Raw genomic sequence first — 15,447 nt, 5'->3', positions numbered from 1 at the left:
AGGGGTTGAGCCCCTCCAAAGGGTCACCAGATAAATCTGAGGGGTCGTGAGATGATTAATGGGAGAGGAAAGAAGAAAAAACTAATTTCTGATACACAAATCTGTTTTCAATTTTTGGACTTTTTCTCTAATCTTTGATTCTTGGTGAAATATTGGATCATTTGAACATTTATTGAAATGAAACCATGTTTAGAGGGAAAAATCACTATTTGGTGGAGCTGTTAATAGCTCATAGACATCTGAAATGTGACCCCGACTACACACTGCTTTTTGCAAGATGTAAAAAGCCAAAAAGGTTGGAAACCACTGGTTTCATCTTTAACAATGTGTTGTATTTTAAAAGCTTGTTACATAATCCATTGTGTCAAATCTTCATCTGAAAACTAACTAAAGCTGTCAAATAAATGTTGAGGAGTAGAAAGTACAATATTTCTTTCTGAAATGTAGTGGAGTGGAAGTATAAAATAGCATAACATGGACCTACTCAAGTAAGTTAGTAGTTAAAGTACAAGTACCCCAAAATGAATTATAAAGTACTTGGTTACCTTCCACCACTGGCAGATAATCCCTTTGTTACTTGAGGGTTTGAGACAAAAAAACATCCACATTTACATGTGGGGGCAAGTTGCTAATGATGAAAATGGTTAGCGCACAATCAAGCATTATGTGGCGCTATTTTCACACTTCCCTTTACTGCACCACCAACATCGCACAGTGTTTGAGAGGCGGACAGTTAAGAAAACAACAGACACCAACTACCATCTCCTTTGATACTACTACGGGACAAAATGTGGCTTCGTGAGGAGCTTCTGAAATCCATATGGCACGCATTCACGGCCCTGGACGTGGACCAACGTGGAAAAGTTTCCAAGTCTCAGTTAAAGGTGTGTATCACTTCTGTTTTCTTGACGTTTACAAGTTGAAGGACGCACAGACGCTGAGAAGTAACAGTTTACTTTACCAACGTTTATAACGGTTCTCTTCCACCTGTCGTTACGTTAGTCGATGTAACGGTTGACGTTCCAACGTTCACTATGTTAACTAAGTTAACGTCTATGTCCATCACGTCGGTTGATGTCAGCTTTCTGGACACCAGTAACGTTAGCTTCAAAAGAGACATTTTGTCTGTAACCTCATTTGATGAAATAAACAGGCGACTAAATTGGATCCTACTGTGCTTTTTCGTGTCAGTGGTGGAAAGTAAGTACATTTACTCAAATACTATATATAAGTTACCCACGTTCAGAGACGTGCAAGAACATTTTGAGGGGTTGTTGCTCTAACCTGAAAGGAGCCCCCCTGCTCCCCCACACACACAGTAAATGGTGTAAAATATGGTCATTTAACTAACAATAAATCAAAATACTTTGTAAATTGTTTTAAATTAACTTAACATATCATTGCAGATATTATATCATTGCACACATTACTGCAGATATAGCTTCTTACTATTTGAAGCAGCAATTTGATTTTGCGTCTTGAGCTTAGCACTGCCATCTATCAATTTAATTGTAAAAGACTTGTAGGCTACCTGTATGTGATCACACCATTTCAACATTGCATAATGGTCCTTCATTTAATTCCTTGTTATAGAAAGCAGAAGCTATATAAAGCATTCAAACTTTGAGGAAATGGTTTTGAAACCAAAAGAGTGAAAACCAAAACATTGAAACTTCAAAAATAAACTCTTTGAACTCAGATGATTATGAGTTGATATTGTATACATAATGTTAAATAAAAATTTACAAGTAGATTTTGCAAATTCGAGTCATTTTAAATGTAACATGCTTCATTGTATCATCCAAAACCAAATATTTGATCGCACTTATATCTCCATGAATGAATACCACAGAATGACAGGATTACAATAATCAACATTTCTGTCTATGAATTTTCTGGAGACAATAATATAAAATCAATGCCAGACAATATGCTGTCATTCTTTTCAATCCAATTCCATTTTATTTCTATAGTGCTTTAACAAAGCGTTGTTGTCACACAGATACTTTACAGACATAAATGCAATTTAGAGAAAAAGAACTTCAGACATCTATTGAAGTTTCGGGATATGAACACATTAGCTCCAACAATAACAAGGCCTAGTATATGACTTGTGTATGACAAATTATGAGAGGTTTTTTGTGTGCTTTCTTACCATCTCCAAGTATTCCAGTCTGCAAACTCTATAACTCCAACCCACACAACTATGAACATTTCATATTTTAAATGACTGCACATCCTCCTCAAAGTTTTACAACTGAAATCGACCTTATAAAAAACATCTGGTTCTTCTATATGAACAAGAGCATAACTCAGAATTTTACAAGAATAACTACAGCAGCCAAGAAGTTATCCTTCAGGAACATATTGCTATTTGATCAAAATATAGGCTACATCAAGTTCGTGTATGTAAAATAAATCATTGTAAGAGTTTACAAATGATAACAGAGCTGACTAATAAACGCCATGTTTCTGTTACTTCAATCTGGCTCTCATTCAAAACACAAAGCAAAGCAGAGTACTAATGAGTAAACATCACGGACACCAAAAATGTTGCGGTGGACCGAACAGCAGTGGTGCTGTTCAGATCTAGAAATGCAACATCCTGGCAGTAGGGAGGACCTTTCTGACTGTCTTCAAGACATTTTTCCTGCAGCTCCATCAAGTTTTTGAGAGCCTCTGTCACTCAAGGATGCGCTCACTTGGACTGATGGCTTTTTGTGTCTCCACGAATGTTGCATGGTGCTTTGGAGAGTTGGCAACGAAAGTTTTCCAACCACCGCTTGACTTTGCACTCTCCACTAAAACCAGACATAGATCTCCACTAAGACCATCTCATAGATTTAGATGCACATTGAGGAACTGCTTGAAAACATAGCTAATGATATAGCTAGTTACAGTCAGTTTAGCTACTTTCCACTGAAAATAGTTAGTAGTCTGAATCCAGATCTGCAAAGTTGTGCTCCTCTTAACCGCCTCCCTCAGCTCTTACTCTACCTGTTGTCTACTCCTTTTGGAAGGCATTGTAGCCTACTGTAAGCACCCAATGTTATTACATTACATTAAAAAAAACATGCATTACATGTTAATCAATTTCAACATTACAAGTTAACGAAAAAAAAGTGACTTCTATCAGCTACATCTGCTTGTTGCTTGAAAATTCATCGCAACCTGAATGAAGCATGTTCAAGAACATAGCTAGCAGCTCATGTCACAAGCTAGAAAAACGCTAACATGGGCGTTTGGTTGGTCTGGTTCACACATGACATGTAGCTTCATATTGACTGTAAACAATATCTAATCTAGCATGATTCATCAGTCAAAACCATCAGATCCCCCTATCTCTACAGGAAGAACACTTAATGTAATGGTTGTAACTGTGCAGTTTGGATGATATGGTGATTTAATTTGGTCGGTCTAACTTTAGCAATTATGGACTAGTCGTATTTATGCAGCCACAACAGCAAAAATAAAACTTTTTTTTTTTCCTCTAGAAGGGCAGCTCAGCCAAAGAGGTCAAATGGGCTGCAGCCTTATGCACATCCTTGCCTATGTTTAATTTTGAGGTAGCATTACATGTACTTTAACCTAGCATTTGGTAACGTTACTTAGCCTATAACGTTAAAGGGAAGGTTCACTATTTTTCAAGTCTGTCTTAAAACAACAGTCAGGTGTCCATATAAATACTAAGAGGTTTTCCTTGCTGTAATCATTCCTCCTGTTCATACTGGATATTAAAAGATTCCCTTCAAATACGCTTTCAATGTAAGTGAAGGGGGCTAAAATCCACAGTGTGCGCACACAGTCATTTTGTATAAAAATGCATTTAACAGTTTATGTGACGCTTATATGAGGCTTCAGCAGTGTGAGTTAGTGATATCAAGTGGATATCTGCCACATTTACACATTTTAGCATCAAATTCCCTCATTGTGTTTCCTCGCACTGTGTTTCCGTTGTGCTGAGGTGGAAGATAACAAAAATATATAACAAAAAGAGGGACTTTGGCACTAAAAAGTCTAACATTGAAAGATATCTACTTGATTTGACTAATTTGGTTGGCTGAAGCTTCACATTACCATCAGGTAAACTTTAAAATATATTTTTGTGCAGAAGGAGGCTTGTGGATTTTGGCCTTTATCACTTACATTTGAAGTGCACCATGAACAGGAGGAATGAATATGGCAAGAAAAAACTATTTTAATGTTCATTTGGGCACCTGACTGTTAAGACAGACTTGAAAAATTGTGAACCCATCCTTTAATGCTAGGTATGATTGAAGAGAAAATATCAGACCTTTTACCACTGCATTCATTTGGCAGCTATAGTTAGCCTATAATTATTTTGCAGATTGAGTTTTTACATACAAAATATTTCATGATAAAGGATGATATAGCCTAACTGGTGTTATAAATTAGCCTACCCAACATTATATAAGTAGTACAACTTTAATTCAACATTAAAATACTGCTTAAAGTAATAATGTTACTAGTTAGTTAGTCAGTTAGTTACTGTTACTTTTACTCAAAGTCACACAGGGGATTTCTACCATCACTACATTCTGTTTATTTTGCTGTACAGATGCCAATATGCTGTTACTCTTGTCAGATTCTCATGTTTATCCTCCATTTTTTCACAGATTTTGCTGCTTATTCATGTTTTCCTTGTGTAGTAATACTCATACAGGGTTTTTAAAAAAGGGAGAAAATGTAAGCATGTTGTATCCACTTTATCTGTAGCTGAAGTCAGAGGAAACCTTGTTACAAGCCCTTTTTGCTGAGGGAAAGGCTAGAGAGAGGTGGTGTTTTGCTGTATGACATTCTGGGCCTCAGTTTGTTTGCCTGCTGGGTTTGATGTCTATGTGCCCAGCCTGATAAAGACACAGTCTGACTTCAGGGACCCTGCAGGGTTTTTCATGTCACACATATGCTCTCTCAACACTGCAGAGTGGCCAGGAAAAACTCTAAAAATCCCTATTTTTGGAGATTTATTTATGGTCTTTATCCTTATCCCTGTGACGGCAAGTTTAAAGCTACATGTACCACCACTATCTCTGGACCGTCAGAGGAAAACATTTGCAAGTGGAGTTTATTGGAATTAAACCATGGTTCTTGTTGATGTGAAGCTACAGTGCTGCTTAGTCAAAATTACACATTTTCATATGTGAGACACTTGTATTACCCACCTTTTGGGTGTAACCCTCCCATTATTGTCCCTGCACAACCAACCAGTAGGGAGAAGGTTCAGTTCAAGGAATGAAAGTTCAGCTTTAAGAGCTGAAGCAACGCTTGGTCAGTAATGCCTATAAATGTCAGCAGTGGGTTTTTGCATATGTGGTAACACAACCAACAAACCATGCAGCAGGTCTTGAGCTTGATCTTGACTTACCCTTTATGTTCATTATGCAGGGTATGCAAGTACTAATTAATGTGAATGAATTATTATCTGTTTCTTCACCTGCAGTACTCATGTATTATACATGTACTATCTAATTCACTTACCTGTGGTTCTTTAGGTGCTGTCTCACAGCCTGTGCACCGTGATGAAGGTCCCTCATGACCCTGTGGCCCTTGAAGAGCATTTCAAAGATGATGATAAAGGGCCTCTGTCCAACCAGGGCTACATGCCCTACCTCAACAAGTTTATTCTTGACAAGGTGGGCACCAAGAAGCTGACAGAGTTGTTAGAGAATAGGTGTTAACTCCTGTCAAAATACTATAATTTTCCCAAGTTGAAACAAGGGCTGGGTATCTTTGGATGTTTTTGTACTGATACTAAAACTTTCTATGTTTCTACTTCCCTCACTATATGTGTTGGTGCACAGTTATGCACTCTTTCAATATAGGTCGATGACATCAGTTGGCCTTTGAGGTTTTTAGAGGAAATAACAAGGACACAAGGATTTCAAATTAGTTACATTGGTCATCATGCCAGGAAGAAACAAAGTATCACCAGTAATCATCAATAAGTCCTCATAGAAACGTGCATGTTATTATGCCTATGTAGTCCACAAGAGTAAAAGTAAAGAGTAAAAAACATAAAAGTGAGCCTAACAGTAAACAGTAGTGTTAACAGTTACAGTTGCTTAGTATGTTGTATTAGCAACACATTAGCCTCACACAGCAAACCTAGTATAATTGCTAACTTTTGGTTTGCACCTAACTGATGAACAAACAGCAAATCACAGAACAGCTGTAATAAAAAGTACCTGAAGATAATCCTCCAAAAATTGCATTTTAGATAAACTAGATAAACAATGTTTGATAAAAGGCTGCATGTAAGCTAACATTGCTACTGCTAATGAAACTGAAACCAACTGCTTAAATATTAAATGTTGTTTAAATGTTGCACTTTGCTATGAACAAGTCTCACAGGTCCTTTTTTAGACTCAGACGTACTCAGGCAAACAACCAGCTATACAATTTCACAGACAGTAAAAATAGAAAATATCCAAATTTCCTTTCTGTGAAACTGTATGACACAGACTAGTATGACTAATTATGATCTGTTTTGCGCCGTGGGAGAAGAAGTGGTTACAGCCACTTCTCTGTTATACTCAGTGTAACACTCTCTATTATTTATTCATTGATAGTGTAACAAATGTTATTGGAATTTGTAGATAAAGTGGGCTGCATCCTTGGACACTCTTCACTAAAGGGAGGAATATGCTCTCTGATAGATATTTGTTGCCCTGTAGCTTAGTGAGTGGCATTGTAATACACTGCAAACACATCTGTTGAAGAGTTATAAAACTAACTCCGATGTGAATTAGTAAACTGCTTGAGTTTCCTTGTTTGTACTCGGAAGCTGTTTTCTTGCCTCTCTCTTGTAGGCTCTGACTTGAATAAAAATTAGGCATTTAACTACATCAGGTTTGTACCTCACATCCTGAAGACTCGAGGTTTTGAAAGGAGACAAACACTAGTCCCCTGCTTAGCATTTGTAAACACGCTGCCCGCATTGGTGCTGACCAGTTTGACTTTGACTCTGACTGAATGCTTTGTGTTCAATCACAGGTACGAGAGGATTTTGATGTACTGGAGTTCAACAAGATGTGCTGGACACTGTGTTACAAGATGAAAATCTGCACTAAAAATCTACTCATCTTAGACAATGATTGTTTCAAAGTGTGGTGCATTTTCAACTTTCTGTCAGAGGACACGTACCCACTAGTCATCATCACTGAAGAGGTGAGAAAGAGCTTGAGCTGTTCACACATCACACTGCACATATAGAGGCAGTCACATCTGTCCCATTGCCTGTCTCAGAGCAGAATATGCAGATCTAGAGTATGCAGTAAAAAATCTAACACAGAAAAGTATTTAACCATCACCTCCACCATATATGGTTGTAAGCTCCTATCTTGTCCATCTCCTTAGATCGAGTACTTTCTGCAAAAGCTGATAGAGGCCATGGGGAGTGGATGGAGTGAGGAGAAGTTTACAGATTACAAGCTCCAGCTGAACACGAAGAAGGACTGCCTGACTGCCTGGGAGCTGATTGAACTGGTGGGGATGGGTTACTTCAGCAAGGGCATGAACCGCCAGACCCTGTCCATGGGCATCAATGAGGTCTTCCAGGAACTCATACTGGATGTGCTCAAGCAGGTTAGACTGATGTCATGGTGCATGTGTGTGTGTAGACAAAATAATTTAATAACTCAAGAACAATACATGACACTTAATCCACAGACGGGCCCGTACAGTGCATATTTAATCATCTCTTTCACTAGTTGCTGCATGTAAATGCAATATACTATGTGCAACGATCACATTAAAACACTGTCTTTGAATATGAAAACATTTGTACATGCTACCTCACATATGTTGATATCAGTTGGCATATTGTGGCATGTTGTAAACACCATAATATGGTGTAATATGAATGATGTATTATTTATCAGTTGCTTTGAAAAACACACACAGTTATCCTCTGAATCAGAAGCATTTTGTGCTTGTATGGTTTAATCCTGTTGAAGGGCTACGTGATGAAAAAGGGCCATATGAGGAAGAACTGGACCGAGCGCTGGTTTGTGCTTCAACCCACATCGCTGTCGTACTACATGTGTGAGGATCTTGTGGAGAAGAAAGGAGTTATCATGCTGGACCGAAACTGTTGTGTGGAGGTAAACACTGACATAGTGAAGTTTTATTTATGTTAGTATGTGTTGTCACCTGGATATAATATACTGGCAATACTGTTAGTTTTTATTGATTCAGTCATTTTCATGGCCCTCCAAATTTTATTGTTTAATTTATAATTAACACACAGCAGAAACACTTTGAATTTTTATAAATCCACACTTTTGTCTGTATAGAAACCTGAGCCCGAGTGCCATGACTTGTTATTCTCACCTGCAGTCTTTGCCAGATAAAGAAGGAAAGAAATGCCTGTTTATTATCAAGTGCACTGACAAAAGCTTTGAGATCAGCGCGTCAGATAAAAAGAAGAAGCAGGAATGGATTCAAGGTAGTTAGTCATTTTCCACTGATCTATAACCACCTCATCATAAACAGTTCTGTCATCATTGTCTCTTGTTGTGGAGGTCGGCTGATTTCTCTGTCTCATGGCAGCTATTCAAAATTGCATCCAGCTGCTGAGGTTGGGGCTGCCCTCTCCTCACCGTGAGGCCCGGCTGAGGCGCAGGGAGCTCCGGCAGAGGCAGCACACGGAGGAGGGGGACCTGGCGGAGAAGATGAAGCAGCTCCAGGTGGCCAATGAGAACAAACAGAGGCAGCTGGAGGATATGAGGAAGGTACTCTTTTGTCCCCAAACATAAAAACTGACATTCAGAAGGAGGATTTCTGACATAGTTCCAGTAACCAATTGCACAACCCAAATGTCTTTTAAAAGGAATCCACTCTCTAGTCACGGAACCTAACAGACGTTGCTATTTCTAGTGCAGAGGCTCCTTCCTTCTATATCTGCCTGATTACCATTTTTCTCAGTCGTTCCTTAAAATTACTCAAATTCAAAAACAAGCATAGAGAAAACATTTTGATGTTCACAAAGGGTGTAGTGCTTCCTTTGGGCCAATCAGTGGTTTATTTTCTATGAAGATTTCTTGTAAATATGTTACAATTCAATTCAATGCAACAAAACAAGAAACCACAGCCTCAAAAATCATTATAGAGTTGAATCAAGTCCTCCTCTTAGCAAAAACTGAGCATACAGTAATGAGCTATAAATATAGTACTTATTGCAGGGCTGCTAATATCAAGTATCAAACAAATATGTACACAGATATGTGAATTATTGTTGTCACAAATATGAAACTACAGTAGGTCTGTGTAATTATGGAAATCTTGGATCGAGATGATGAAACGTGCATCTTAATTTCATGAGCAGTTTTCACTCTTTTCGGCATTGCTTGTCTTCTTTGGGATGTTAAAGAAGAGCCTTAAGAGGGAACATGTGGCAAAACTTTGATGTATCTTACTGATGACCTAATGAGTGTGAGTTTGTATAAAAATAAGAGTTTTCATCTGCTTCCCTTTATTGTCACATATTCTGGTTCAAAATAAACTTAATGCCAAACTAATTAAAATACACATCCACGGACGATACAGCACAACACTGATACTGAAAAGGGAAGCAAAACCTGCATGCAAACGACATCATATATCAGTCAGGGACACCTGTGTGTAGTGAAAACCAAGGCGTATGAAGTCAGTAGTTTCAGAGCTGCAGCTCATTATTGATGGCTTCTCACTTCTCTTTTTGCTCTGCCAGATGGCCTTTTTTAAATGTTGTAATGTAAAAGCTTTTGCATCTTTTTACTGATTAATATGGAAGGTCACCCTTTCTTAACTTTGTGTCTAATCTGCACATCATTTTTGAATATTTGCATTCTGTTTGATACAATCTGGAGTAATTAAGCACAAAATACATAAAAGAAAAGTATTGCAAATCCATTTATTTGGCCTTGAAATATGTGCTCCTCCAAAATCACCACAGATTCTAAAATAAATCAAAGTTTCTCAGTGATGCAGAGAAGTAACAGCCCTTTCCTCTTTTGTGCTTCACAGAAAATGGAAGAGGCCGCGGCTAAAGCAGCGATAGAGGAAGACAGGAAGAAGAAGACTCAGTTAGACTTGCAGGATCGCTACAGATTGGACCTGGAGAGAGAGAAAATGGTAACTTGCAGTCTCAGTCTGCCTCTCACAACACTACTTGTTTGTCCCGATGATATGGGTTGATAAGTGAAACACTGCATATGTGGTGACACATGGTCTCGTCAGAGGTTCAGAAAGAAAATCGGTAAGTCTGGTGAACTAAAGCTACCTTTCTGTATACTGCATATTTTCTGATGAAGTCACCATCACCCGTCTGTTGCTCCGTCCTTCCAGGAAACACAAGCTAAAAATAATTTAAATGTAATATCCCATGATGCTGACTCATCTTTTGTGAGCGTCAGATGCAACAACTCTCATTAGTCATCATGTTAATACAGTGATTACACAGATAAATGTCTTTGTAAAATAATAATAACTTTATTCTTTCCTTTGGTGAGATTGCGTCATTGTAGCAACATGGAGGAGGACGTAGATGACACTCAGTACACAGTAAATGTGTCAAACGTCGAAGATTTGCAGTTGTTATATAGATTTGTCCTCACTTAATGTGTAAGAATATGCAACACTGATTATCTACATTATGTGTGTGCATGTGATTATGTGTGTGTTTTCGTGTGTGTGTGTGTGGACTCGCTCAGGTGCGTCAGCAGATGGAGGAGCAGGTGGCTCAGAAGTCCAGTGAACTGGAGCAGTACCTGCAGCGCGTCCGGGAGCTGGAGGACATGTACCACCGGCTGGAGGAGGCCTTAGAGGACGAGAGGCAGGCCAAGCAGGATGAAGAGGCCATGCGCAAGCTGCAGGCCAGGTCTGACACACACACACATACATACACACGCAGGACAGTGTGTGGATACAGCAGGATACAATTACATGAACTTGTATGATATAATGCAAACCAGTTCAATAGCTGCCTCAAACTTTTTCAAACAATTATCTGTTAATACTACATAGTCATGTTTAGGCTGTAGTTTGTGGTGATGTTGTATTGGATTGTATTACATTGTTTACCTAAATAATTAAATATTGGATGTAATTATTTGCTGCACCTCATGATATACAATCACCATTTTGTTTTTCTTCATTTTCACCTTGAAAGTAGCCAAATAGTTTTAAAGGAGCAGAGCAGTTTAAACTGATTCTCCCCAGATTTATAATTTTTTGCACACACACTTCCATAAGTTGTCGATTTTACTGCAAGAAGACTGCTCTTAACATTAAACTGGATTTTGTTGTGATAAGCATAGCTCAAGAAAATGCATCTGACGATAGAAAGTGATGAGAACGAGCATCCTGGTGGCCGAGATGTTTGAGATGCTGACCATGTGATCGCAGCGTCCCTGGTTCAAGTCTGGCAAGGGACCTTGTTCCCTGTCATTCCTCATCTCTCATTTCCTGCTGTCACCTCTCTAAAAAAGTACAAAATGCCCTCAAAAATAAAACCAATTAATAAAACAATAAATGGCTAAATCACAGTGATTGTACTGCAAATTGCTTTTTAAATACACAAGTCAAAAAACAAAAATCTAATTTAATGACAACTAACAACACAAACTACACAATCTCAGAAAATCATTGGCACTGACAATCAATAAGCATAGTTATCACAGTGGCCCAGTCATTGTTTTCCACCAGCTGGTTTAATTCAGCTGTAGGGTTGATAACAGGTGAAATACACTCACTGTTTCTCTGTGTATATTTTGAATCGGCTTGCTGTGTTAGTGTGGGTGACATTCGAAACAAACACTCCCAGTATGTTCTGGCTTTAGCTCCTTTTTTCCCTCCACATTGAGCAGAAACTAAGTAGACCGCTGTAAGACAGTTGAAATACATTTTAAGCATGCTTGCTGTGCGTTTCCTTGCAGGCTGCTGGAGGAGGAGGCAATGAAAAGGACAGAGCTGGAGCAGATCCACCTGCAGCAGCAGAGGGCGCTGTCTCAGACTCAGGCTGAGAAGCAGGAGCTGGTGGAGGAGCAGCTGGCCAAGGAGAGAGACCTGCAGGCAGCCATGAAGCAGCTGGAGACACTGGAGAACGAACGGAAGGGAGCGCTGGAGCAGTACGAGGTCAGGCCAAAGTGTACAACAGAATAAGCTACAAGACCTACAGTCAGTAATGAGGAACAAGGGGACCTAGTACCAGAGTTAGAAAGCATCAGAGTTTTGGTATTGATACCAAATGATACAGTATTTAGGAATAAAAGCACATGTCCGAACACGATATGCACACAAGGACTTTGCCTAAGTAAATGACAGTATAACTGGTTAAATGTTTATTTTTGTTTTATTTATCAGATGTATCTGATCAAAGAATAAGTAAACAAGATTTTGAATCTGACCTGTCAACTTTCAGCACAAAATATTTCAGTCAGTGCCCAAAAAGTTTTGAGATTCAATACCTAGCCCTAGTCAGAATAACTATTTGGATGAATGATATGTGGAGGGATGAGAGGGGAGACGACAGTGACTGCCACAAAATAAAACATTAACTTCAGTAATGTGGAGAATTAAGTAAATTCAGTATCTTTATTTTCTCTAAGGATAATCGGTCTTGCCCTCAGGTCAACACTACAGAAAATAATACAAACACTGAAAACATAGATGCTCAAGATCCATAAAATCTGTCCAGTTTGATTGAATCAAAACAGTTTGGAGCAGAAGTACAGAAGAATAGTTTCAACTGTCTCAAAATGTCCTCACAGCCATTTATCTGCCTGTCTGCACTGTGCTGACATCTGTCCAGAGTTCATATGGTCTGAATGCTTCTTTCTCTTTCTTCTTCATATCTAGGAGGTGTCGAGGAAACTTGAGCGAGCAGCTAACAAGACTAAGACTTGGAAAGACAAGGTGGCCAAACATGAGGGGCTAGTGCGTCTCATCCAGCCAGGTGAGGGATTGATAGCTGCTCATAAGTGGTTGCTCATTATTTACTCATATATGAACAGTCTTGTAGTTACAGGTATTTAACTGACCGATATTTAACCGCAGAGATTTTTATATTCAAGGTCATGACAGCTGGGTTTTTTAAATATTATGTAACTGTAATGTTACTTTTAGCCAACTAGGCGCTAACACAGGCCACCCCCAGTGCTTTATTCTGCGTCAGAGTAATTTATAGCCCAAGTACGTGACAAAGCTGAGAGTTTTAAGTCTAAATTATTGTTGTTCCACACCCAACAATGTTCTACTTTCTTGACATGTTTGAATCAGTAATTTGTCTTGTTTAAAGGCATCCCTCCCCCCCCCCTCTCTCTCTCTCTCTCTAATGGTCTTTTTAGGCCATAAAGGACCTCAGAGGATCACTAACTGGGGTCCAGCTTCATTTACTGACGCCGAGCTGGAGATGAGAAAGAAGTGCTGGCAGAAGAGTAAAAACCAGGGGGCTCAGGCTCAGTGAACGCTCATCATGTTTCCATGGACCACACACTGATGAGGAAGACTCTGACCATAATTAACTGTTGAGCCAATGTTTTCACATTCCAGGTCTGAGAGGGTTTTATAACATGAATTTATTGAGCCACACGATAGCTGCAAAAAAACAAAACTATGTTACAGATTTCATTAGTCACATTTTGCCTTTACATGTACATCTTAGATTAACTGCATCTTATCTTTTTCATCTTCATTCATGTTCTTATTCAGTTTTTGTTTTGTCTTGCAGTCGGTAATTTCATCCTTTCTTAGCTCTCATGTGCTGACTATATTTAATTTCATAACTTTGCGGTTGTTTTGCATATTTGTGTTTTGACATGAACCTGCTGTGATGTAAACTAGGGAAAATAACTGATATCCTGCTAATTATAACAATTAATACACTGGCTTCATTTCCTGATAAAAAACTTTTGTTAGCTAGAGTTGAGTGAAGGCTGTTTGTCAGTCATAACTAACATGGTAAAAAATAGTAAAATACCAACTATTCTTCATGAAAGTGGATCTCCTTTTCATAAATATGTACATTTTATAGCTTTAGGAGGCTGTTTCCAAATAAAGACACCTAAATGTGTCTTAGAAGATGGCAACAAGTGTCACCTTTTCTTTCTGTTATGGAGTTTCAGTTTGACTCGTCTACCTCCCAATCAGGACAAAGAGTGTCCACTAGGTGTCACCATATGAACAGGATCCTCAGTTCATTATAAACTGAGGAGCAATGGGAGCCACTGTGCAGGTGCTACAGGCTCATGTGGAAGCTGTGAGAAAGACGTGCATAGACATTTGAGATGTTTTAAGAGCCTCAGTGTATCTTGAGCTGTGGATGCTGAGTGTACACACTAGTGCTCGGTGTTCCTTTTGGGTTTTTTTGAAGGAAACAAGGGAGAGAGAGATATGACATGCAACAAAGATGCCCAGTCTTAACCATCTGGCTACCAGGATGCTGCAAGATATTCTCGAAAAAGGAGCCACATTGTCCAGATGTTGCATGGTCCTTTTGTTTTTACTGTTAAAAGATAAAGCTGGTCTGATTCTGTATTTTTCATATTGTCAACACATCCCATGAAAAGACCAAACCAACAAATGTGGCAATCTCTGAACGCATTCTTACCCTCCCCTACCCTGTCTGGCACTCAGCCCCGAATTCATTCATTCCAACTGAAGATAGAAATCTTAAAAAAAAAACAAAAAAAACAAACTGAAACTGGTTTGTGACCCATTTTTAAAAAGGCTAAATCATTTCCTAAAACAGCTGGGCACTGTAGTTAGTCAAACAGATTGAGGTCTGTGGCACAGAGTAATGAACTTTATCAGGCTTTGGCCACACAAACCATACTTGTACGATCAGTGTTGTTTTTAGTCTTTTCAATATAAATATAGAATATCACCATACATCCTTTCAGCAGGATAAAAGCATTGCAGTTACCTTCTTAACTCCAATTTGATCGCTATCAGCACCAATACTGATCTGATTAAACAGATCGGTTATCAGCTATGGTATTACAAAGTTCATTGTTTCTGCTATCAGTTATATTCAATCAGTCACAGCAGGCTGTTAATAGTTTTCAGTGCTACAGTGATCCATGGTCTCATGATACCTTACAAGCAAAATGATTCCATCGACTTCCACACAGTGAGGTACACAGATGTTAAATTTGTGAAAAAGGCAGGTGGTGGCACTGGTGCCAGACTGGTACATGGTATCGACAGATGCTCTGAGTTGAGGTTTCGGTAGAGAAAAAAGTTTGGCATCCCCAGTCACCTGCCTGTTGGTATGTGTATGACTTCATTGTTCGAGTTATCACAAAACAAGATGAATCACAAGTGCAGTGATGCCTCAGCTTTTCTGCGGCCCATGTCAAAACACATCAGTTTGTGCAACAAAGGACCACTGTTCTCACACGTACACCTCACCTTTGTCTTCCCTACTTTCATGTTTCAGTGAAAATA

General features: G+C 38.9%; 1 protein-coding gene across 3 annotated transcripts; it reads left to right on the top strand.

Moving 5' to 3' along the window:
• The first annotated feature begins 478 nt into the window (after positions 1-478).
• On the top strand, positions 479-14,084 carry swap70a (switching B cell complex subunit SWAP70a). Of its 3 annotated transcripts, none has more exons than XM_044349931.1 (12): positions 479-884; positions 5,514-5,654; positions 7,015-7,188; positions 7,378-7,605; positions 7,977-8,123; positions 8,359-8,467; positions 8,572-8,753; positions 10,027-10,134; positions 10,713-10,879; positions 11,937-12,135; positions 12,859-12,955; positions 13,347-14,084. In XM_044349931.1, the coding sequence occupies exons 1-12, from the start codon at positions 789-791 to the stop codon at positions 13,463-13,465; spliced, it is 1,767 nt and encodes a 588-aa protein (XP_044205866.1). In that variant the 5' UTR covers positions 479-788; the 3' UTR covers positions 13,466-14,084. The 3 variants fall into 3 exon arrangements, with proteins under 3 accessions (XP_044205866.1, XP_044205881.1, XP_044205874.1); XM_044349939.1 differs by lacking the exon at positions 479-884 and adding an exon at positions 946-1,200; XM_044349946.1 differs by lacking the exon at positions 8,359-8,467 and having other exon boundaries at positions 8,592-8,753.
• The last annotated feature ends 1,363 nt before the right edge of the window (positions 14,085-15,447 follow it).

This window comes from Thunnus albacares, chromosome 1, assembly GCF_914725855.1.
Source record: "Thunnus albacares chromosome 1, fThuAlb1.1, whole genome shotgun sequence".
Taxonomy (NCBI): Eukaryota; Metazoa; Chordata; class Actinopteri; order Scombriformes; family Scombridae; genus Thunnus; species Thunnus albacares.
The sequence above is the reverse complement of the archived record's forward strand: the minus strand, read 5'-3'. Positions and strand labels throughout refer to the sequence as shown.